The sequence below is a fragment of the Chrysemys picta genome, chromosome 8, assembly GCF_011386835.1.
Source record: "Chrysemys picta bellii isolate R12L10 chromosome 8, ASM1138683v2, whole genome shotgun sequence".
Classification (NCBI taxonomy): Eukaryota; Metazoa; Chordata; order Testudines; family Emydidae; genus Chrysemys; species Chrysemys picta.
The window spans coordinates 97483135-97508630 of NC_088798.1; the positions used below are offsets into that span (position 1 = coordinate 97483135).

General features: G+C 43.6%; 1 protein-coding gene across 10 annotated transcripts in view; it reads right to left on the reverse strand.

Moving 5' to 3' along the window:
• The window catches only part of FSTL4 (follistatin like 4), a 540889-nt gene that overhangs the window by 213431 nt on the left and 301962 nt on the right, over window positions 1–25496 (reverse strand). For 9 of the 10 annotated variants that reach the window (XM_042850015.2, XM_065555940.1, XM_065555942.1 and 6 more), the window contains 2 exons: window positions 10733–10923; window positions 1455–1575 (listed from right to left, as the gene is read on the reverse strand). In XM_042850015.2, the coding sequence (XP_042705949.2) occupies window positions 1455–1575; window positions 10733–10923 (312 nt within the window). Of the gene's footprint in view, window positions 1–1454; window positions 1576–10732; window positions 10924–16848; window positions 17005–25496 lie in introns of those variants that run through there. The other variant, XM_065555943.1, reaches the window with a different exon arrangement.

A 25496-nucleotide genomic window follows, 5' to 3' on the forward strand; every position in this document is an offset into this window, starting at 1 on the left:
ATCTATTATTTTCAGCATGGAGCGATGAATTAAATGCATATGTAGTTTAAAACAGGTCCAAGGTGCCAGCTGGGACTAATTTTAGAGCACTTTAAAAATTATTATCCCAAACCTTTTTTAATTTAAAACTTGAAATGAACATAACAAAAGCCACTCACTTTAGAAAAGATGAAAATCTGTGGAAGCAGCAATTCTAAGGTGATTCCATTTGCCTTATTACTCTAGATGGACAAATAATACTGAAAATTAGCATGCTGTTTCAGGATATGTCAAGTGACTCAGAACCCACTTCTCCCACTCTTACTTATGATGAGCATAAAACTTTATTCCACAAGTAATCATTGGGACCATTCATGGAGCAAGGTACTATGTTTAATGGGAGTAAAGGGGGGCAGTATTGAGATTTTACTTTGCAGTTCTGTAGTTTGTAAAGAGGAATAAGAGGCAGAAGCACTCACTGAAATACTTTTTATCTTACAAATGTTAAATTGACAAGGTCAGAATCCTGTTGGAAATGCCACTAATTTCAGTAGCGTTACCTACAGGCTTAAAGTTGTGCATATACAGATGTATCTTGCTAAAATCAGGCCCATAATATCTACACTTCAGAGGGAGGGCATGAGACTTCATTAATGTTTGTAAAGCCTTTAACATACTCAGATAAACCAACTTTGTAGAAGCACAAAAAGTATTATTTTTGGTAGAAATCAGAATAGTGAGCTTTGAAGTACCAATACATGATTCATAATAGATATTGTTAATTACTCAAAGAAGTATCCATAAAACTTACAAACCCCAGGCAATAATTGGTAACTCAAGAGCTTAAAGTTGCACACTGCTTAGGTACCTTGCTGAATCAGAGCCAGTATGCATGTTGCAAATCGTTAAACAGGTACAGAGATTGTCCCAAGATCACACAGCAATTCATCGTCAAAGAGGGAAATAAAATGTTTTGAATCCAGGCAGAAGATGCAGGGAAAAAAACCTTACTTTTCTCACCCCTAAAATAACAGCTATTCTCACTCTGTGGTAGCCAGGTGTCATGAAAAAAATTCTTGAGAAAATTCAGTGGTAAACACTACAAGCATAGTACCTTGTGGCTTCCTAGAGACGACATACATGTTCTACTTACACTTCCAATAATCCAACAATATCTTTTCAATGCCATTAACAATCAACAAAGCCAACAAAATAATCCATTGCCTGTATCTCTTTATCAAATCCATAAAGTTCAGTTATTTCCTGATAAGCACATCTTACCTTAAGGAAACAACCCCCCCGCAGATGCTGACCCCTTCCTCCTCCTGTATACACATACCATGGAAAGTTCAAAATGAAAATAACTATTTCACACACACATTTCTGGAGACAAAATATTCATGTAACACCTGGACTGTAAGCCACATTTTGTCATTGCAAAGGGGGGGGGGGGGGGGGAAAGCATCATGACTTACGGAATGCAGTATAGAGTTCTTGCAGGGTTAAGTAACCATCATTGTTGTAATCATCAAATCGGAGAAGATCTTCCAGCGTGCAATCCAAGAAATCATCTTCTAGAGCTTCTTTCTCCATTAGCTGTGGGAACAGAAAGTTATACGAATAGTGAGTTGTGACACATTGTAATTTTGAAAGAAAATTTACCATTTCAACAAAGAAAAATGATATGCTCCAAAAACTGAGAATGGCATAAATTTAATATAAAGGGATCCTATCAGACATAGTGCACGTCACAATTAGCAAGGGGTTTAAACTTGACAAGTATTAAAAACCATTATCTTGAAATCAATGCAGGTATTTTTATTTTTCTGTTTTTCATCCTTACAGTCCTATCTGAATTTTTTTGTAGCCATCTTTTGTAATTTATGAGGCAACTGGTTGTGAATTGACTGTTGAGGCATCTAAGATGTCAGCCATTCCTCGGCAGCATGGGTGTAGAACAGGGCTCATCATAATTGTAGCTTTTTTCTTAGCAGTCTAACTCTTGCACCCAGGTATTCCAGCAGGTGAAGTGAGTTAATTTGTTACTGAAGACTCCATGGAATGCAAGATACAAGGGTAATATTTTAGAATAATACCTGCCCTCTGATAAACATGTTTCGAATAGTTGCATCTGTCACAGAAGATGTTATTTCTTTGCTATTTACAGTATATTAGTGTAGGGGGCTAAAGCACAGGTAGCACATTGCTTTGGCCACTTCTAGTTTATTGCTGCATGAATAGAAATAGGGGCTAAATTTTTCTGACGTGCTCAATTCACTTACAAGCTTAAGTCTCATTTTCAAAAGCACCTAGTCATGGGAGATTTTCAAAGTCAGTGGCAGTCAGGCACTAAACTACCCTCTGTTCCTTTGACAATCTCCCCTTATATCACTAAGGGGAAAATTTTCAAAAGTAATTTCTGCATGTTGGACCTTAAGTCCAGTTGACTCTCCTGTGTGCCTAAGGGTATGTCTACACAGGGATAAAAGCCCTGCAGCAGAGCCATGGCTGACCCAGGCCAGGTACATGGGGCTCAGGCTGCAGGAATAAAAGTGGCTGTGTAGACATTTGGGCTTGAGTCTGAGCTCTGGGACTATCCACCCTCGCAGGGTCCCAGAGCTCAGGCTCCAGCGTGAGCCCTGAAGTCCACACAGTGATTTTTCAGCCCTGCAACCTGAGGTCTGAGAGTCCAAGTCAGCTGACCCAGGCCAGCTGATGGGTTTTTTTTGAATCCCTGTATAGATGTACCCCCTGCTCCTAAGTGATTCAGGCACTTTTGAAAATTTTACCAAAGAAACTTATACACTCAACTGCCAATTCTGAGCCCCTTGAAATCAATGGGGACAGAATCAGGCTACAGGAAATAATCATTTGCAACCTGGGGGACTCAGAGGAGGAGGAGAATTTCGACCCCAACACTGCATCTTTATCTCTGTACAGATGCATTAAAGTCATTGTGCCTCTGCAGGGCATCTGCTTGCAGGATCAGGTCCTTGGAAAGATTTTTGTTTGTTAATACATTTGGTTAGTATTTGGGGGGTTAGCCGAAGAAATGAAGCCCACAAATGCTAACTCATGTCAATGTAATATCACCATCTCAGTATATTAATAAAAAGGAATTAAATGTCATAAATTGAACTTATATGATTTATATCACGAAGTAAGGGCTTGAGTAAATTGTCAGCCTTGTTGATTATGATGTCAGAGTTGTTCCTGAGGCTGTGGATGGCGTTGTGTACTGCACAACAACTCTAACATCATAATCAAAAAGGCTGACAACGGAGGTGCTGTCGTCACCATGAATAGGTTGGAATGTGAACAAGAGGCTGCTAGGCAGCTCTCTACCACCACATTCTACAGGCCATTACCCTCTGATCCCACTGAGGGTTACCAAAAGAAACTACACCATTTGCTCAAGAAACTCCCTGAAAAAGCACAGGAACAAATCTGCACAGACACACCCCTAGAACCCTGCCCAGGGGTATTTTATCTGCTACCCAAGATCCATAAACCTGGAAATTCTGGACGCCCCATCTCAGGTATTGGCACCCTGACAGCAGGATTGTCTGGCTATGTAGACTCTCTCCTCAGGCCCTACGCTACCAGCACTCCTAGCTATCTTCGAGACACCACTGACTTCCTGAGGAAACTACAATCCATTAGTGATCTTCCAGCAAATGCCATCCTGGCCACTATGGATGTAGAAGCCCTCTACACCAACATTCCACACAAAGATGGACTACAAGCTATCAGGAACAGTATCCCTGATAATGTCACGGCAAACTTGGTGGCTGAACTTTGTGACTTTGTCCTCACCCACAACTATTTCACATTTGGGGACAATGTATACCTTCAAGTTAGCAGCACTGCTATGGGTACCCACATGGCCCTACAGTATGACAACATTTTTATGGCTGACTTAGAACAACGCTTCCTCATCTCTCGTCCTCTTACGTTCCTACTCTACTTGTGCTACATTGATGACATCTTCATCATCTGGACCCATGGAAAAGAAGCCCTTGAGGAATTCTACCATGATTTCAACAATTTCTATCCCACCATTAACCTCAGCCTGGACCAGTCCACACAAGAGATCCACTTCCTGGACACAACACTGCCAATAAGCGATGGTCACATAAACACCACCTTATACCGGAAAACTACTGACGCTATACTTACCTACATGCCTCCAGCTTTCATCCAGACCACATCACACGATCCATTGTCTACAGCCAAGCTCTAAGATACAACTGTGTTTGCTCCAACCCCTCAGACAGAGAAACACCTACAAGATCTCTATCAAGGATTCTTAAAACTATAATACCCATCTGCTGAAGTGAAGAAACAGGTTGACAAAGCCAGAAGAATACCCAGAAGTCACCTACTCCAGGAAAGGCCCAACAAAGAAAGTAACAGAACGCCACTAGCCGTCACCTTCAGCCCCCAACTAAAACCTCTCCAGTGCATCATCAAGAATCTACAACCTATCCTGAAGGCCGATCCTTCACTCTCACAGATCTTGTGAGACAGGCCAGTCCTCGCTTACAGACACCCCCCCAACCTGAAGCAAAAACTCACCAGCAACCATACACCACACAACAAAAACACGAACCCAGGAACCTATACTTGCAACAAAGCCTGTTGCCAACTCTATCCACATATCTATTCAAGGGACACAAACATAGGACCTAATCACATCAGACACACCATCAGAGGCTCATTCACCTGCACATCTACCAATGTGATATATGCCATCATGGGCCAGCAATGCCCCTCTGTCATGTACATTGGCCAAACTGGACAGTCTCTACGCAAAATAAATGGACACAAATCAGACATCAAGAATGATAACATTCAAAAACCAGTCGGAGAACACTTTAACCTCCCCAGTCACTCAATTACAGACCTAAAAGTCGCAATTCTCCATCAAAAAAACCTTCAAAAACAGACTCCAATGAGAAACTGCAGAATTGGAATTAATTTGCAGACTGGACACCATTAAATTAGGATTGAATAAAGACTGGGAGTGGATGGGTCATTACACAAAGTAAAAACTATTTCCCCATGCTAATTTTTTCCCCTACTGTTACTCACACCTTCTTGTCAACTGTTGGAAATGGGCCATCCTGATTATCATTACAAAAGGGTTTTTTTCTCCTGCTGATAACAGCCCACCTGAATTGATTAGTCTCATTAGAGTTGGTATAGCAACACCCATTTTTTCATGTTCTCTGTGTATATATAGATCTTCCTACTGTATTTTCCACTGCATGCATCCAATGAAGTGGGATTTAGCCCATGAAAGCTTATGCCCAAATAAATTTGTTAGTCTCTAAGGTGCCACAAGTACTCATTATTCTTTTTGCTGATACAGACTAACACGGCTACCACTCTGAAACCTGTTACCTTATGAGAGGAGACTTAAAGAGCTTGGCTTATTTAGCCTAACAAAATGAAGGATGAGGGGAGATATGATTGCTCTCTATAAATACCTCAGAGATAAAAGGTCGGGGAGGGAGAATAGTTATGTAAATTAAGGGACAATGTTGGCACAAAGCCAATAGATAAAACAGGCAATCAATACATTTAGGCAGATCTGTGACTGCTAGTAGCAAATATCCCCAATGGCTGGTGATGGGACGCTAGAAGGGGAGGGCTGTCAGTCACTACAGAGAATTCTGGGTGTAACTGATCACCATATTTGAGGTCAGGAAAGAATATTCACCCAGATCAGATTGGCAGAGACCTTGGGGTTTTTTGCCTTCCTCTGCAGCATGGACACAGATCACTTGCTGGTTTGAACTAGAGTAGATAGCAGATTGTGTGTAACTGGGAGTCTTTAAATCAAAGGTGGGGAACCTCTTGTATCAGGGGACATTGACCCAACAACAGCAAAATCATCAATGGCAGGCCACACACGTTCAACTCACCTGCCTGGCGGGGCACAGAGGCTCAGGGCTTCCCGCCCATGGCAGAGCAAGCCAGTGCTCACCGCTCCAGCCCGACAGGCACCATCTCATCCTGCTGCTGGGGGAAGCCCTGAGTCTCCGCTTCCACTTCCCACCCGGCAGGTGAGTTGAATGTATATTTACACACTATACATTTATTTCTCAACATAGGTTTTACCTCTAACAGCTGTTTCTTTAGAATATATATAAACCCTTTTCGCATTCCATTCTATATATGGACAGAGCTTTAGCAAACACTTAATTTTTATTCTGAATCTTTTAATTAAGGATAATGTAAACGATTGGATCATTCAATTTATAAAAGAGTATAAATAAAACTGTTGAAATGTAGAATATTCAGGGCAGAAAAATCTTTAAGACTTTCTTTTATTTACAATTTTAGTCTTGACCTTATTGTATTAAAGGCAATTTGAAGTAATAATGCTAAAAAAATGACCCTTCACCTAGCAAGTAAAAAAGTTCAATAAAAGTGAGATCAACCATAACTTCAGAGCTAAATCTTTTAAAGATAGAAATGTCCCTGTCTTCTTTTGTATTGAAAATGTATTAACTTTTCATCTGACTGACAAGTTTTTACTAGCTCCTTTGATTTCATGTCAGAAGGAAAAAAAACAAGCCATGTTAGCTGCAATGTATTCAGTAGATTTATGAAAATGACTTTAAAATATATTAGAGTTTTAAATGGCAATAACATTCCAGTTACCACAGTTGTTAATAGCTTTGTACATCCACAACTCTGAAGTTTGTGATATTTCACAGTAATGGGCTCAGAAGGAAACTTCAGTAAGGTCGTTCCACTGACTATGGCTGGAGTCAGATTAGGCCCTAAAAGGAGAAATGTGACCATACTTCTTTTTTTTATTTCCAAGGATCTTTTCTCACTGAACAAGAATTGTTTGATTTGAATTTAAATAAACAAACTGGCAAACTATTCTCTCTCCTCTTAGAGCTAGTTTCTGTCGAGCCCTTACATGAGTGAATGGTGGGAGTGTGATGGAATAAGGAGCCATCCCCCTTGTGGAGTTTATATAAGAGACTTGAACTACAATGCACAGGTAATGCTCCTCAGGGATGCGTAATGCTCCAAAGTGGGAGTGGATGAGAAGAGAGTAGATGGAGGTGGTGGGGGTGGATGACCAGTGGAGCTGGCTGGAGGCTCTAGGAGTTATATGCTGCACTCCTCAAAAAGGGTGCATCCCTGCCACACTGCGGGGCTCTGGGAGGCATTCTGTCTCCACTGCTCCTCATGGGACAGTGCTGCTGCATACTGCCCCCAGAGAAGGGCTATGCCTAAATGCTACAATGTGGCCTATAATAATGACAATCAACTTAACAAACGAGTCTGTTTTTTATAGCAGTGCCTCTCCCTTGCCTCTCCGCCATAGCAGGTGAGATTGTGATTCCCTACTGCCTATTTTTCTTTTTAAATAAATGAAAGGAAATGAGAAGTAACAACTTATGTGCTGGTCGACGGAAAATGCAATCACAGTATCTCCCATGGCACCACATTTATTTTATTTACCTCTTCTGATTTGCAGCAAAGCTCTGGTCTTCGGAGATTTCTGATTTAAAACTCTTACAAATTAAAAGACCCAACTCAGATCAAACACCAATCTACATAGCAAATCAGGCAAATTAGTAGAGATCACAAAGCAGAGAAATTTAAATATATCCCTCCCTAAGAAATCTCTTAAAGTGTCTGGGAAAGAAACTGGCCATGTAGTATACCCTGCAAGTCAGCAATGGCGTGAGAGTTAAAAAATAATTTTAAAAGCATTGTTACAATGCAAGGAGTCCATTTCAGCACCAGACTTCCACTACCAGTACTCTAGATCTTTTCTCCCTTGCTTCATCTGTTGCCGGTCATTTGTAAACAATAGTGAGGGGTGAAGATAATGGGCAAGAGGATGCCTAGGCACCACTGTAACTGATCCGTGAGGACCAAAGATTAATATAAGGCCTGGTCTTTATTGAAAAAGATTTATTGGCATAATTCTGTCAGTTAAGGGTGTGATTTTTTTTAACAGACATAGTTATGCTAGTAAAAGTTTATATGCAATGCAATTATACCAGTGTAACTTATTTCACTTCACTGAAAGAATAAGCTATTCTGGTATAAAGCTGTTTATACCAATATACAGTTTTATCTATGCTGAACTAAAGGTTGGATTGCAGCTTGGATAGGCATACTATGTAAATTATAGCTAGGATGGCTATGTCTAAAATAGCCACAAAGATATAGCAGCACCAGGTTCAGAATGGGCTGTTTTAGCCCACCCGGAACCTTGGATCCATACTCATATTGTCAGCCTGTGCCTAGGGGTTATTTTGGAGCTAGATTAAAGCTAGCACAGTTACGCCAAGCCGAGCTGTGGTCACACTTCCAGTTGCAGTGTGGATGAATACATACTAGGGTTACCATACGTCCGTTTTTTCCCGGACATGTCCGGCTTTTCGGCAATCAAACCCCCGTCCGGGGGGAATTGCCAAAAAGCCGAACATGTCTGGGAAAATGCCGGTCGGGCACTTCCCCTCCCGCGGCTGCTCTGCTCCTGCCCTGACTCTTCCGCTCTGTTTAAGAGCCGAGCTGCCCGAGCGCTATGGGCTTCAGGCAGCCCCCTTGCCTCCGGACCTCAGCCGCCGGCCGGGCACTTCCCCTCCCGGGCTCCGGCGGCGCAGGGTCCGGAGGCATGGGGGCTGCCCGAAGCCAGTAGCGCTCGGACAGCTTGGCTCTTAAACAGAGCCGAAGAGTCAGGGGAGGAGCAGAGCCGCCGCGGCCAGAGGCTCTGCTCCTCCCCTGACTCTTCGGCTCTGTTTAAGAGCCGAGCGCTACGGACTTCGGGCAGCCCCCGTGCCTCCGGACCCAGAAGAGTGAGAACCAGAGATGCTTATCTAGAGCAAAATGATAAAATGCTAACTTTTGCAACTGAAGTGGCTTCCTAAGAGCCATTTGCTTCTAATTATTCTCATGTAAAGCATAATAGAATAGTAAATATATATATATACAGATAATTAATTACAAACATTCTGAGTTTGTTTCCCTAATTTTAAAATTCTCCTGTGGTTTTAATTAGGTGAGCTGAGACAAATGTGTTAAGAGACCTGTGGAACTGCTATTGTTTTCTGAAGCTCGCTCTCCTAAGGGCTTTTTCGAACTCACTTCTGCCCACTGCCTATGGCTATCATTTAACACTATGATGCACTCAAATCCAACTTTACATCAGAGAATTCTTCTTCTTTAACAATTCTTCTGAAGATGCTCACTTTTCATTCAGAATGCAACTATTTTCTCTTGGAACACTTTTCTAACACTGGATCTCCTAAAATCCCAACCCTAGTTTTTTCAACAGGGCAATGCCCTGCTAAGAGTCTATGAACACACAAACAACTTTCCTTTCCTTTTCCTGGGGGTAGCAGCAATGTCCCTGAAATGGGCTGCTCTAAGGATACAAACGCAACTGCTCCAGTGTCTATGACAAGTGACCAATAATCACATCCACACCCCCATGAGTGCAGATTTCTGACTGGGGACTCCCACTAGCATCCTCTGTCTGCCACTCCTGCATCGCAGCAGGACTTGAGACTTGGAGACAAACTGCCTGCCTGCAGTGGGGTTAAGTGGGAGGGGTTTATGCATTGGCCAATCCCACTCTCTCATCCAGGCCAGCCAAATGACTAACTGGTACAGAAATCTGCAGCAAGCAGGGTCCCTGGCTTGGATGCAGCTATTTGACCCATAGCTAGGAGCTAATTTTTCACGTTGAGAAGTTATATTTCTCTGTGTCAAAGGATAGCCATCTTCACCATTTAATCTATGGCTGGGACTATTTATCCATAGCTAAGATATGGTAGGTGAGCGCTAGGGCACATCCATACACTGTGGGCCGACATACTACACCTCTGGGGCCCAGGCTGTTCCGAGATGCTTCACACATTTAGCCTGTGATGGTGTTCCAGTACAGAGTATGTGCTGTAGCTAATGTTGTGTGTTGTGTATTGAGATTGCCTTCCTCTTCTTGCTTCGTACCCAGCAAGCTTTGGCGAAAGAAACAGAGTATATAAATCCTTCTTGCTGATACATTGGGTACCACAGTCAGGACTCTCTCAGAACCTCCATTCTGGCACCTGCTGGAAACTGATTGTACCTTGAGTACACATGGAAATCAGTTCAACGCTCAGTGCTCCATGTTTGGTTAACTTTACCAATTAGATTAATTCAAACAGCACAGCATGTTGGTAATTAAAGATTATTGTTTTTCCAGACTCTGCATCTTCTCTCATTTTATTATGTTCCATAATCAACACTTCAGTAACTGCAAAGGGATGTGGGGGGAACAAAGCTGTTCCAATATTTTAAACTTACTGTAACACTAATACAGTGTTTGGAAGGCGGGGGGAGGGACAAGGTTCATTTTCTAATTTAAATCCATTTTTAAATGCAAATTAAGTCTATATTTGTCAGCTAGCTGGAAGAATTTCAAAGAATGAATGTAAATAGTGAGGGATTTATTTTTGGAAGGGATGGTGAGAGGCCTGGATAAACTGCCATATTTCTCTTTGTAAAGGATCCTAAACTGCTTGACAAAATGCCTCGGTCTCCCAAGGGAGGCGGGGAAAAGACCTTTTATATACTACAGTAGAATTTCCTTCCTTCACCTAATGTTAGACAGACAGTTACACGCAACTATTCTCACAAGAATTTGGCTGTGTTATATTCAATTTACACGTAGAATGAAAAATGCAATCCATTTCATAATTCAATTTTCATTGAGCGATAAACCCACCTGAGCCAGTTCAGAGCTGCTGAGGTGTCCGTCACTGTTTATATCCAAGTACTTAAACATGTCCTCAACTAACAAGCGCTTCTGGGATGTTCTGTCCTCTACAGGGCTGCTCAGCTGGCTGTGGTGATGAGCTTGAAGGTCCAGGAGTATGCTTTTAAGACGGCTGTAGTCTGCCATTGTGCAAGTGTCACCTAAAAGATAAGACTGTATTACTGGACCATGTATTTTTACCTTGATCTGTGTAAAGGACTGAACTTCTAAAGGGAAAAGTAAGGCACAATCAAAGACAGCCTGTCTGTGCAGATGTTCAGATGCTATGCTTTAAGGAGATCCTATAGTCATTCCCTGTTGTAATAGCTAGCATTTTTAATAAATCCAACCTTCAAGGAAGCTCTTAAACATGTTCCCGTACAGATTACAAAGCTCTGGTTAGCAGCTACATTACACCTAATAATCTCCACCCATATTAAATTATATTCCTACTATATATTCCTTAACAACACTTATAAAATAAATACAGACAGCCAATGATAAGGAAAAATAAATTCTAGCAAGTCTGAGTTTTCAAAGCTTAAGTGCCACTCTAGAGCCCTGTACCAGGTGAAAGGTGGCATTGCCCTGACTAAAAACTGTAAGGCTTTTTGACAAATGAGGCATGAAACACACAGTGACACTAAGTATTTTATCTCACTGGCAACGTGCTACAAAAAGAGAGAACTTTACATCCATCACAAGCTGATAAATTGGCCACCAGGAAAATAATAGAGGGTGACAACCTTAAAGACCTAAATGCAGCTGGGGTTCATGGCATTGATTGTATCTATCACCCTGCATGGGACTGAAGCAGAAAGTGCTTGTGCTAACCCCTGAGATACTATCCAGTCCAGGGCCAGATTTTGCTTCCTGTAAAAACAGTGGCCTCAATGCAATTATTCTGGAGTGACATTGGTGTATTTGAGCAAAGAATAAGACTCAATGTTTATGACCTAGAAATTCCTACTGAGACAGCATTGTAAAAGCATGAAAGACAGTTCTCCAACGACTTCCCTCGGTGAGAGCTTGGAGGGCATCTTACTCTGATTTAAGAGGCTTACGCCTGAGGCTCTTACTCAGTTTAATTCTTGACATCAGCTTTTAAAAAACTTTAATTTAAGGCCCATTATTGTCCTTTTTGGGGTCTGTTCTTAGCACAGGCAGGAATTGCTTAGGTAGATCTGGGGCATATCAAGACAATAACCCAAAGAAAATCTTCTTCCATAGAGAAGAGGCTCTTTCAGGGACAGATTTTCCATTCTCTTTGTTGCTGGATTGCATTGTTTGGTTGGTCACTTTGATGGGAGAATAAGACAGGAGGGAATCAGGAGCATTTCCCTCTGTCCCACTCAAACCAAAACTGGATTATTACAAGGTGGGATGTATTTCTTTGACAGCAGACACATCCACTCAGAATATTTTTTGGCACATCTGTGCTCAGAGCCTCTAAAAATACCTTGCATCTGAAGAAGTGAGGTTCTTACCCACGAAAGCTTATGCTCCCAATACTTCTGTTAGTCTTAAAGGTGCCACAGGACCCTCTGTTGCTTTTTACAGATTCAGACTAACACGGCTACCCCTCTGATACTCTAAAAAATACCATGATTCTACTAGATGTAAGGCATACAGACAGGACCTAGCTTCATTGCTTCAGGTGGCATTTTCTAATCAGTGTCCTAGCAAGATCCATGCTGAGACTAATATCAACAAGACACTTCGGATGTCTCTTCCCCTTCTGTCAGCCCCCTACATTTTCTGAAGGCCTCTCTCTCCCCCCCCCCCCCCATGGATATAGACCACTCCAGAGCCTGTCATCAAAATTCCTGCAGTGACCAGAAGGACTGCTGGAGAGCGATACAAAAAATTCCCTCTCCTTTTTGTTATCGCCACAGAGCTCCTGGCCCTTCGTCCTTTTAATCTAGGAACAAGTGATTGAACTTTCATACTCCTTGTTGTGCTAATATTGGGTTGCCAATTTTCTCTTTTGTCTATTTATATTTCTGTACTTTTTCCAACATCATGTCAATTGTTTCCCATTCTGAGTGAGACACCCAGATCTCTGTTTCTTTCTGTCACACGTTTAGTTAGAGAAAAATCAGCTGCCTTACTCATTGTAATCAAACAGTTTTGCTATCCTGATACCTTTTTGGCTTTGTCTACTGCAATCGTATTTCCCCCCCCTCATCTGAGAGTTGTTTTCTCTCCAGTGTTTCAGATGTATACTGTATCATAATGCATGTGCATAAGAGGGCAGAGTTAAGGTTGCATGGGAAATGTAAATGTTGGTGTTACCTAACATATGAGTGCTTTGCATATTCAAATATAATTTCTGTATGTAATTAATTATAACGACTCTTTATTCTTCTATAGTGCCTTTCATTCAGAGATATCAAACTGTTTAAACAAATATTCATTAATGAGCTTCGCAATGTCCTTGCGAGGCAGGGAAGTGTTCCCATTCTTATCTTACCATGGGGGCACACAGAAGTTAAGGGACAGCTGCTACGCACATTGAATTCCATGAGCCCTTTACCATTGACTCTCATGGAGCTCGCAGGCTAAAAATAGTAGCGTAGCTGCAGTAGCATGGGCAATGGCAGGATGTACAACCCCCTGCCTGAGCCCCGTAGGTACGTACGTGGGGCAGCTAACCCATCCTTCTGCTGCCTCTGCTACTGTAGCTATTTTTAGCATGCCAGCTCTATAAGAGTGTGTCTACACGAGCAGGGACTCACCCCCTAAGCTCATCACGGAGATGTAGCCTGACAGTGAGTCAGTGGCAGAACTCTTGAATCCCGTCCCTGTGCTCGAACCGTGCTTCTTTCCAATTTATTAATCTTAACCTTGATAAACTTTCTGGCCTAGACGTAATCACCCTCGACTGACTTGGAATCTGGCAACAGATCATGGAGCCATTACACACCTATTTGCAAAATTAATTTGCTGTGGCACAGTGCCATGAATGCTGCGACTTGAGCCGAAAAGAGAACAGCTCCATATATAAAGAAAAGTTATCATGTGTCAATGCAATCAAATATATCAAATGTGAAAAGAATGGGCACATTGTACCAATGTGCCAGTCTTATAACAGGAGCTTGCTCTGAACATGTTGCCAGATGAAGCAGAGCAGACATTTACAGGGAATGAGTGTTTGAACACAAACACCATGGGGACTGGCATATCTTGCCTTTGGAACACTTTGGAGCTAATTGGATGCTTCATTTGTTGTATAAATACCACTAAGCAATTAAACTCCTGAATAACTGGGTTGCTGGAAGGGATCTGCTGGGCAGAGAGCTCACTTCACAACCTCACCACCTATCAACGCAATGTAATTTTTTACACTTCCGAATGCGTTCTCTATCCCAAGGAAGTCTCAACCTGCTGCCATGGGCTATTAGAGCATGTTTTGAAAGGATGCTTGTGCCTACGCATACCCAGCAACCACCACACATCCACATGGTGCCTCTGCCAATTATTTGGGTGAATTGCTAGGCAGGTATAAAAATCAGAACTGCATGTGTGGCCAAGGTGTGGGTATGCACACATTTCAGTGGCACACACAGCATTAGGATTTTGTAAAGGGCTTTCTATCTGCCACCCACTCCTCCCTCAGAGTCCAAGCAGTTTTAAGTGGCATCCCATCACTATTTTTCCTGTATATACTACAACAGGGGTTCTCAAACTGGGGGTCGGGACCCCTCAGGGGGTCGCAAGGTTATTACATGGGGGGTCACAAGCTGTCACCCACCACCACAAACCCCACTTTGCCTCCAGCATTTATAATGGTATTACATATATTTAAAAGTGTTTTTAATGTATAAGGGGGGTCGCACTCAGAGGCTTGCTGTGTGAAAGGGGTCACCAGTACAAAAGTCTGAGAACCCCTGTACTACAAGGAAGTAGATGGAAACCTGACAACTCATCGCACCGCGCCTCATCCATTGAAAAGCCCATCCTCGACAACATGGTGTTTGCATCCTAAAGTAAGGTGTACTACGGAGATTTGAGCACACACAGGCTTTGAAACTGTGGCCCTTAAATTGCAGCACAAATCAGTCCCAAAACACAAAACAAACCACAGTGGAGACCAAAGATGGACAAAGTCAGCAACAGCCACTAACAGCAACTTCCAGAGTCTTTGCAAATCCTATCATATCCGGCAAAATGCATTTAGCATCATGTTGCTTTTACTTCCACTCCTGCTGCGGCTATGTCCAGCGTGGGGAACTGTCCAGCAAAGGTCTACCCTAACAGTATTATGGTGTCATGCTACTGAATATAAACCAAAGAGAACCAATATTATTGAACATCATAGTTGCATTATCCTTTCCTCCAGTTTAAAAGAGCACAAACTGATCACTAGGATAAGAACAAACACCACCACCACCACCGGCATTTAGAATCACAAGCAGCGGAATGAGTAGCAAACTGCACAATCATTGGGAAAAGGGGGAAATTATAGCCATTTTAACTAAAGGAATTGGGGCAAATTCCTATCCTAACAAAACTGTAGCATCTTTGATATTGACACCTAAGAAACAGAACTGCATTTTTAAGGTCTCGCCCACTTAGCTATTATTATTTCTTCTATAATGAAGAATTTAGTATTACATTTTCATAGTTTATATCACCGTTACAGGGCAAACTAATTTAGACCCCTTGTATTGCCACTTGAGAACACCACTTTGGAGACAGGGGTGAATTAAATTCACCCCTCTCTGGGCATGAATCATGTGGTTCAGCCGCTCTGGAATAGGATCTCTGGCTGGCCAGCGCCCCATTTCCCAAATGTGTGAATGCAACAGGCCCTACTGGGTTTAGCAATTGGGTTGCCAAGGTTCTAATTGCACAAAACCACACACCCTTGCCCTGCCCCCTTCCTTGAGGCCCTGCCCCCGCTCACTCCATCCCTCCTTCTCTTGCTCTACCCCACCCTCACTCACTTTCCTTGGGCTGGGGGTTGGGATGCGGGAGGCGGTGAGATCTCCGGCCAGGGGTGAAGACTCCAGGGTGGGGCCATGAATTTGGGGTTCCGGATGCAGGAAGGGGGCTCTGGGCTGCGGCCAAGGGGTTCAGAGTGTGGGAGGGGGCTCTGGGCTGGGGCAAGGGTGAGAGAGGAGGTGCAGGAGGGGGTTCAGGGCTGGGGCAGGGGGTTGGGGTGCTGGAGGGGATTCCAACTTGGGGCAGGGGGCTCGGGGAGGGGGATCCAGCTGGGGTGGCGCTTATCTCAGGCAGCTCCTGGAAGTGGCCGGTATGTTTGGCTCCTAGGAAGAGGGGCAGGGGACTCTGTGCGCTGCCCATGCCTGCAGGCATTGTCCCCACAGCTCCCATTGGCCACAGTTCCTGGCCAATGGGAGCTGTGGAGCCGGCACTTGAGGTGGGGGCAGCGTGCGGAGCTCCCTGGTCGACCTTGTGCCTAGGGGCCAGACATGCTGGCTGCTTCTGGGAGCCACGCAGAGCCAGGGAACCTGCCTTAGCCCCACTGTGCCACCGACCAGATTTTAGCGACCCTGGGCGTTCCAGTCGAAAACCGGATGCCTAGCAACCCTGTTTGGCAACAGTAAGAGCCCCTTCAGAAGCCTGTGACAATAGAAATTTGTGGTGACACGGACCCTGGCAGCAGCTTCACAATGAAGCATTATTTATTCATTCACCCACAGGAACAAGGCATGCAGAGCGAAGGTGTAGAAGACATACTCATTGTTGTGCCCCTCATGGCTGCCCATGGCAGCCCCCATGTGTCTGTTGCCCCCTTGCTGGCAGCAGCTCAGGCCACCCGGTGCTTTGTCTCTTCCTGTGAGTCAGCCCTCTGACCAGGTCGCTTACAGCCTCACCCCTTCAAGGGTAATAAAAAGTTCAACCAAAAATCTAAAATGTATTGAATTTATACCAGGCCTTCAAGCCTGGTCTCAGCTCAGTAATCCCTGCCCCTTTATTCCCAAGGCTTATACCTCCCTTCTTGGAGGGGTTGGTAAAACCCAGGCCCATCCTCTCCTCTGGGTTCCAGCCCAGAACCACTGTATTAAGCAGCTGAGCTCTGCTTCTTGTGATCCCTCGCTACTCCCTTGGGCTGCTCCTACCTTTGCCTGTTTGCAGGAGTCTTTCGCAGAGCTGTGCTCTCTCATCCTCTCTCCCTGGAGCTCTGTCTTCTCCTGCAGTTTCCTCCCAAGTCTAATGCAGAAGGGTTTCCCTCAGCCTCTCTAGCAGCCAAACCTCTCTGCCTGAGTGGCAGCCTTTTATCTCAGCTTTTGTTAATCAGCCACTTAGGGTGTGCAATTAAATACTGCAATTAAAAACCTGTGGCTAGCCCATGTCAGCTGATGCAGGCTCCCAGAGATAGGGCTGTTTAACTGCAGTGTAGACTCTGGGCTCCTGCCTGAGCTCTGGGATGCTCCCACCTTGTAGGGTCCCACAGCCCAGACTTCAGCCCGAACCCAGAAGTCTACATTGCAGTTAAACAGCCCCCCGGCCCCACAGACTCGAGTCAGCTGGCATGAGCCACCTGCAGGTGACCCCATACAATGTAGACATATCCTGAGTGGCAGCTGGAGAAGTAACTGATCCGTCTGTTGATCCCTTCCTGGCTGCTGAAGTGAGGGGGTCATTCCATTCCATCACAAAATGGTAAAAACAATAACCGTTTATTGCATACTTTCTCTCACCTAACTCAAACATTTCTTGAAGGCTTTGGTACATTTAATCTAGCCCAGTCATGCCCATCTCTGGGTTGGGATAAGCAGACTCTCCTTCTCAAGGCATGCTCTCTGGCTTCTGCCCTGGGCAGTAGGGCTTGGGCTTTGGCTTCCGACTTGCTGGGCCCAGGGCCAATACCAGCCTTGGTGACCCCATTCAAATGGGGTTGCGACCCACTTTGGGATCCTGACCCTCAGTTTGAGACCCCCTGCTCTAATGGTTTATTCTTATTCTTTGATCCTAGGCATAACCTTAGGGAAAGTAAACAGTTCTTAGGCTGGATGGAGCCAGGTGTGGGGCTTCCCCAATAAACAGCTTTTCTATTGTTTCCTCAAGGATTCTTCTCTGTGTCATTGTTTTGCTTTTCCTGCTTGGTTGCTTTAACAGCCCAATTTGGTCTAACTCCACAGCCAGTAACCATCATAAACAGAAACACAGAGGCATGCACCATATGGATGAAAAATGATACAGACATTTCCCAATTCTCCATTACATGTAAAGACACGATAAAGAATGGTTATTAAAGCACATGAGCAATATGAGGCTCCTATCCTCACATACACAGATACAACACCCATTGTAGTCCAGGGCAGTTCACATTAGCCTGTAGGAGTCGCTCCTAAGGAACTGAAGTTAGAACTGGACCCAAGGAGTCCATATTTTAATATTTTATTAAAATTAGAGATCAGTTTGAAGCAAACAACCCCAAATGTTGTGGATTTTCTAAATCCAAACTTCAATCCAGGTCCATTTTGCAAATAGCCCTTATCTTTATAACTGGCCAAATCAAAGCCCTGGATTCAAACTCCTCTGAGCTCAGGATCTCCAAAATCCAGACTCGGATCCACATTTTGCAGTTTGAGCCCATCTCTAATTAAAATGCTATTTCCACTGTTCTCCATGGACCAAACTCCTCCCTGGTGTGACTAAACCGAGTTTCACCAGGCAAGACTTTGCACCCATACACTCAGTGGAGTGCCAAGGAAGGGATGATATAGTGTTGCCTTACTTCCTTCATGTGGCAAATAAATGTCAAGGGCAGCTAGGTTAGCAATGTTAAAGCATCTTTCATTTCCTTACTCTACAAGGGAGTGTCCTTTCGTCTTTTGTCCTTACTCAGGTTGCTAGCAATCTGTATTGGAGGCGGCTGTATATAGGCCTTGCTAGGGACAGCTTCTAAATTTTTATCATTTCTCCCTCCCTCCACCCTGTTGTCAATGACACTTATAATCTTCTTACATTGTGCCTGAAATCCAGTAGCTTTATCTACTAAATTCTCTCTCTTCAGGTTTTTGGTAGTACTATTCGTTTGTGTGTGTTTACTATTCTTTCCGATATTAAAATCATGGCTGTTAAACAAAAAAGAATCACAGAAATATTTATGCCCTCTCACTTATTCCAATTCTTGTCTCCACTTAAGTGCCCTCCAGCAATTTCCTTTTCAACATGAACTCATCATTAGCAGTTTCTCTCATCTCGGAATATTCTCATTGGTAGGTCTTGCTAAAAGCTATCTCATGGCTTGTTAGTAGCTACTGGGGACTTGGATTCCTTTTGTAATTGGAAATCAGTTTAGATATTCGAGACTGACAGGATTTATGTTTTCAATGGCTTCGCTTTCAGGGGTTGGCCTCCGGGCCTTTAAAACATGGGGAAATTCCACTGTTTGTCCAAGCTGGGTTTTGAGGGAGTTGTCTCCACCTGTTGTTTAAGAACTCCAGAAATGCAGAAGGTACTAGAGAGTTTAGGTACTTACATGGCCCCCATTACTGCAGTATGTCAGTCTCACAATCTGTAATGCATTTATCCTCACCACATCCCTGTGAGATAGGGCAGTGCTATTATCTCCATTTTACAGATGAGGAACTGACAGAGAGAGATTAAGTGACTTGCCTAAGGTCACACAGGAAGCATGTGGCTAAGCAGGGAGTTGAACCCAGGTCATCCTTCCTTTCTGATACTCTACATCCTAGCATGTGGTTGTAGCTGGGTAGTTACCCGCTCCTGCCATGAGGGGTTTAAAACAGCCCTGGAGGAGGGCAAGATGGAAGGGCAAGATGCCTGGGCTGATTGGGAGGAAGAAGACTCAGCTGGCCCTATAAAGGCTTGAGCCAGGAGCTCAAGCAGACAGAGTCTCAGAGAGAGAAGGGCCTGCCTGCAGGGGGTGCTCCAGGCTGGAAATTGAGCTAATTCCCTGAGAGACGAGCAGGAGGCGCCGCAGGGGTGAGTCCGCACCCTTACAGTGGTATATGGCACAACTGTATGCAACTCACCCATCTACAACTCTTCTGCAAGCTCTTTGGATTCATGTCTCGCTCTCTCAAGTCAGTGGGGAAATGCAGACCTGGTGCAAGTCCACTGACATCAACAGAGTTGTGTCCACTCGTGCCAGCTTTGAATTTGGCAGAAAAAAATTTCACAAAATATTTTTTTGGCCACAGGTGCTTCTCAACCGTGTTTTGCCATTTTCAATTATTCGGCGCATTTGCAGAACATGTTGGGAGTATGGTGCTGTCGCTGTTTTCTTATTATTTCTCCTCTCTTCACTGTAACTTGGAAGAAGTTATTACTTCAGTAGGCTCTGCCAGTCCTGATTTCATGGCCTGTTTATTGAATCTATTCAGGAGTTGCTCTGAGCTTCATTTAGCTCTGCAAGAACCTTGAGCAAAAAGCCTCATTTTAGTTTGACCTTGTGATGGGGTATATAACCTGCGTACTGGGATAGAAGGGGTTAGGAGCCATGATGGCTCCACCCCACAGCACTTGCAGATCCTGTTTCAGCAGGAGGTGGAGTTTAAAAGAAAGCAGACAACTCAGGAGAGGAGGGAGGGTGGTGGTGAGCAGATAGGATCAGGCAGTGGCCTTATCCGGAGAGCTCATGTAGAGGCAGAGGGAATCTTTGTTGCAAGGAAGAGGGATCCACAAGCAGCAGCTACTCCAGACAAGCTTGTCCTTAAGGATTAAGGAGCCCTTCACTCTGTTTTTTCTTGAATTGTTTATGAGACTGTGACCATGCCCTGGACTGGGAAAGTAAGTGGTAGGATGTGGCCAGGAAGGCAACCTTGGAGCACTCATGGGTGCTTGATATTGCAGCCACTCATAGGGCCCTAGGTCAGAGCCTGATAGAGAGGATGGGCCACGTTCGGAGGCATTACCCTCCCCCGCTCACCTTGAGATAAGAGGGATAAAGATATTGTAAGTGCTGAAGTAAGGGTGCGAGGCCTTTGGGGCTCCTGGGTTGGGCTGGAAACTCATTTTTGGGGGCCACTGGACTTCTGTACTTTGTTGGACTCTGTTACCCTGGAAAGGGGTGGACTTCAGCAGTGACTTGGACAGAGGGCTGAATCCTGTCTACTGCAAGAGAGACCACTACTGCACCACAGCAACCACCAGCAGGGGATGCTGGAGATCGGGGTGACTTGTGCCCCAAGGATCTAACCATTAGGAAGTGCCACTCTACACCCCGCCCATCACAGACCTTAAGTTCTTATCAAGCTTACTCCTGGTAAACATGCTGTCACTGCCGACATCCTGAATGCTGAGGACAGTCAAATCACGAACTACAGTTCAGAAGGAACATTTTCACTCCACCCTCTGCTACGGTGTGCAGCTGGGAAAAATTGACACTTCCGAATTACTTATTTAAGAGCATCAATTATTATTTACCTTAAAAACTGACTCCTTTAAAATATGTGCTTGATTCAAAAAATTCCAAAAGATTTTGGACGACTTGGATTCAGATGTGAACTTTGCCACTTAGGCTATTCTGGTTCAGCCCATTACTGAAATAGTCCTATGTGAGCACCTCTGAAATTTGTGACTCTGTCCTGCTTCTAAATATTACCTAACAGGAGAGCTTTGTGAAGCAATTCATACACTATATATGCATATACTACAACTAAGGACTGACTGCTAAGACTGAAAGCTGTTCGGGGAGAAAAGTCAGTGGAACCAGCTTGATACTCAGACACTCAAAAGGCATATGGATCACTAAATCAACTGACGGTATTAAGAAAAATTATTTAAGCATCAGTAATGGCTATAAATTATCATTGCTTTAAGTCATTTCCCTGAGAGACATTCCGATTAAACATTAAGTAAAGTGTACACTATTAGCTTTAGCATCACAGAAAAGGAGAGGAGGAGAATGTAAATTCGGTCCCGATGGAGCATGCATAAGGGGCTAATTTTTAATATTATTACTGAACACAAGAGAAGAGGACAGGACAAAAGAGAAAGTTGATCAAACCATCTGAGCCCCAAAGGAGCGCTTCAAATGCTTTGCTTTTTTTCAAATACAGGAAGCGGGAATAAGACTGACTGAGTACTTTTCACTTTCTAAATTAATGTTGTGTTTGAAAAGTTACCAGCTTGATAGCCAAACCAGAGCCTGAAATACTCCCATTATCCACTGCAGAGGTACAGCAGTACCTCAAACTTCCCCCACACCTTGTTTTTAATCTGATTAGCTGAAATTTTGAAACAAACAGTCATTTTGAATAGGAAAACTGGAATTTTTCCTTTCAAAAATGTTGAAACAAAACCTTTGAATGGTTTTGAAAAAAATTCAAAACTTTTTTTAGTCAAGAAATTCATTGAAACCCACCCTGTTCATAAACAGTTTCAGTCTCAGTGAACTGACATTTTTCAACAAAAAATTCCTGACCAACTCTAAAGGGGAAGCACCTACAGGCTGCAGGAAGTCTGCTCAGATTAGTTGATGGGGGTATGCCCGCCTTTTATCAAAGAAGCTCATAAAACAGAGGTACTTCTGGCATCCCAAAACACCTCAATTCACAGACAGTGGTGGTGGCCAGAAACACTTTTTTCCAATTGGCCTCTGGCCAGGAGCTTGTGACCTCTTCTCTGAAGCAAATCTTGTCACTGTTATCCAGGTCTTTGTGACCTCCAGTGCAATTCAAGACATGGAGTTTGATGTATAAAACCTTGCTTGGTTTAGGTATTGGCTACCTTAGCAATCATTTCTCTCTCATGAGAACAGATAAGAACAGCTGAGGCATATCTGCTATCAGCCCCTAGGTTTGAACTTTGGCAGACTGGAGGCAAGATATTTTTGGTCAAGACCCCCTCACACCTCTGTGATTTTGCTTCCCTGATGGTTTGTCAAAGAATTCATTGTTCATCTATTTACTCAGGCTTCTGTTTGAACAGGTGGGATACTGAGATGGTGTTGGCCTTGTTCACAATATGTTTCCTTGATATATTTGTACACTAAGCTAGAGACGTAATGATGGGTATGTTATAAATTGTAAGATACATAAAAATAAAATCATAAACATATTTCACAAAGTCTCACAATAGCCACAGTTTATCTACACGGATAGTCACCAATTCAGTTCTGTCCTAAGGCCGTAGTCCTACAAAGACATTTGCATAAATCTACACACAAGTAGCCCCAAAGACTTCAATCATACTAGTTGTACATTCTTAATTCTTTGCAGGATTGGAGCCGAAGATGTGAAGGTGTAGGAGGGTTTAGAAAACCTGACCTCTGGGAACAGTTAAGAAAATGGGGCATGTTTAGTCTTGAGAAAAGAAGACTTGGTAGGAGGGGTTTGATAACAGTCTTCAAATATGGTAAAGGCTGATATAAAGAGGACTATGATCAACTGTTCTCCATGTCTGCTGAAGGTAGGACAAGAAGCAATGGGTTTAATCTGCAGGAAGGGAGATGTAGATTAGATATTAGGAAAAACTTTCTACCTATAAGAGTAGTTAAGCCCTGGAATAGGCTTCCAAGCAAGGTTGTGGAATCCCCATTCTTGGAAGTTTCTAAGAACAGGTTGAACAAACACCTCTCAGGATGGTCTAGGTTTATTTGCCCTGCCTCAGCACAAAGGGTTCGACCTAATGACTTCTCAAGGTCCCTTCCAGCCCTACATTTCCATGACTTTATGGAAGACTCTGCATCTTATTTATGGGGACTGTTTTTCAAGAGACCTGAGTACCCACAACCCCATCTAAAGTAAATGAGATCTACTAGTACTCAGCACTTGTAAATATCTGACCTTTGTAATCTTCCACTATTGTAACTCATTCTCCCATATCCTCTATCCTTTCCATTTGTAAAGTCTAATTTGGCCTTGATGCTACAGTCCCTTATATACGTGACTAACTTCACACACTGATAGTCCCACTGACCTCATGGGACTACTCACCTGTATAAAGTCACTCACGTGCCTGTTTGGAGGACCGGGGAGTTGTACTGTAACCTAATCAGAGCTATTTGTTTATAAGACACCAAGTATACCTATGGCACTGCATTATAGGGGGAGCTGGTAATAACTCCTATCTTTAGACTGACTAATACTTTCCCTTATAAAGGATTCTTGAGTCCTTTTAGACTCATAGATTTTAAGGTCAGAAGGGACCATTGTGATCATCTAGTCTGATCTCCTGCACATTGCAAGCCACAGAACCTCATCCACTCCTGAAATAGACCCCTAACCTCTGCCTGAGTTACTGAAGTCCACAAATCACAGTTTAAAAACTTCAAGTTACAGAGAATTCTCCATTTACACTAGTTTAAACCTGCAAGTGACCTGTACCCCATGCTGCAGAGGAAGGTGAAAACCCCCAGGGTCTTGGCCAAGCTGACCCAGGGAAACATTCCTTCCCGAACCCAAATACGGCGATCTGTTAGATCCTGAGCATGTGGGCAAGACCTGCCAGGCAGATACCTGGGGGGGAAATTTCTGTAGTAACTAGAGCCCTCCCCATCTAGTGTCCCATCTCTAGCAGATGGGGATTTTTGTTACTGGCAGTTGCCGATGAGCTACATGCCATTGTAGGCAGTTCCATCATACCATCCCCTCCATAAACTTATCAAGCTCAGTCTTGAAGCTAGTTAGGTTTTTTGCCCCTACCACTCCCCTTGGAAGGCTGTTCCAGAACGTCACTCCTCTGATAAACTCTCACACCTGCATTTTTTGCAGCAGCCCCTTGTTATTTAGCCGGGGAAGTGCCTTTTCTTTATCCCAAGAAATTCCATTCAGCTTTTGTTGTAAAAAATACTATTTTCCTTCTCTCATGTCCATTTCTCAAGAAAACTTTGTTCGTCCATACACCAGAACAATAACTAAACACACCAATATTCTCCGACTAGACACATGTCACTATCCAAGCAGCAGCAGCAGCTGCAGAGATTGTACTGCGAACACCTGGGAGCAACCAGAGCAGCTGTAGGAGGAGTAGGGTGGAAGGGAGTTGGGGTGGGGTGTCCTCATTCCTAGACCTCCCACTGGGGGAGGTCACCTGGGGCAGGAATCAGGCTGGGCTCCTGTCCCCAAATATTCCCCCTGTGCTTCCCAAACTCTGCACCTGGCCACAGCATCTCTTTCCCCCCTGTCTTTGAGGGCAGCATGTGGAGCTACCGCTTCCTTTGTAAGAGACAGCTTGGCCAGGTTCCCACACAACCAAGTGTATGGCCCCAGAAACCCATCCCCCCAAATGGGGCTGGGGCTCCTTCAACCTTCATTCAGATCCCTTGTGCATTATGATGCTATCTCTAAATATATGATCACGCACTACCTGTTCCCACAGAACTCTGACATTATTCAGCACTCAGCAGGAGGAGGCAGAATAAAGGCTGTCCCATAAATCTGGGATTTTCTTTTTTACTTTGTAACCTAAACACTGTTCTCTTAACATAGTTTTTTTTAAATACACAAATAAATACACTTAATAATAAAACCATAATAAAAGATTCCATGTGCTCCAACTCAGACTGACCATAATCTTTATTAAAAAAAAAAAAAAGTCACCTTCCTCATTTAGGTAAATTTTCTGTAGCATCCATGTCGCTTCTAAATATTGCTGCTCATAAAATGCAGAGGTAATGTCATTTGGTAGTAATTCTTTGTACAATACCTTAAGCTTTCCCCATGGATAGCTTGCATGTTTTTTTCTTCCATGGTACAAGATACCATGGAGGAAGAAATGCCTTTGTTTCCCTTATACTGCTGGAGATCAGTCTGTTTACCTTCTGTGAGCTGTGCATGCTGCTCACAAGGAC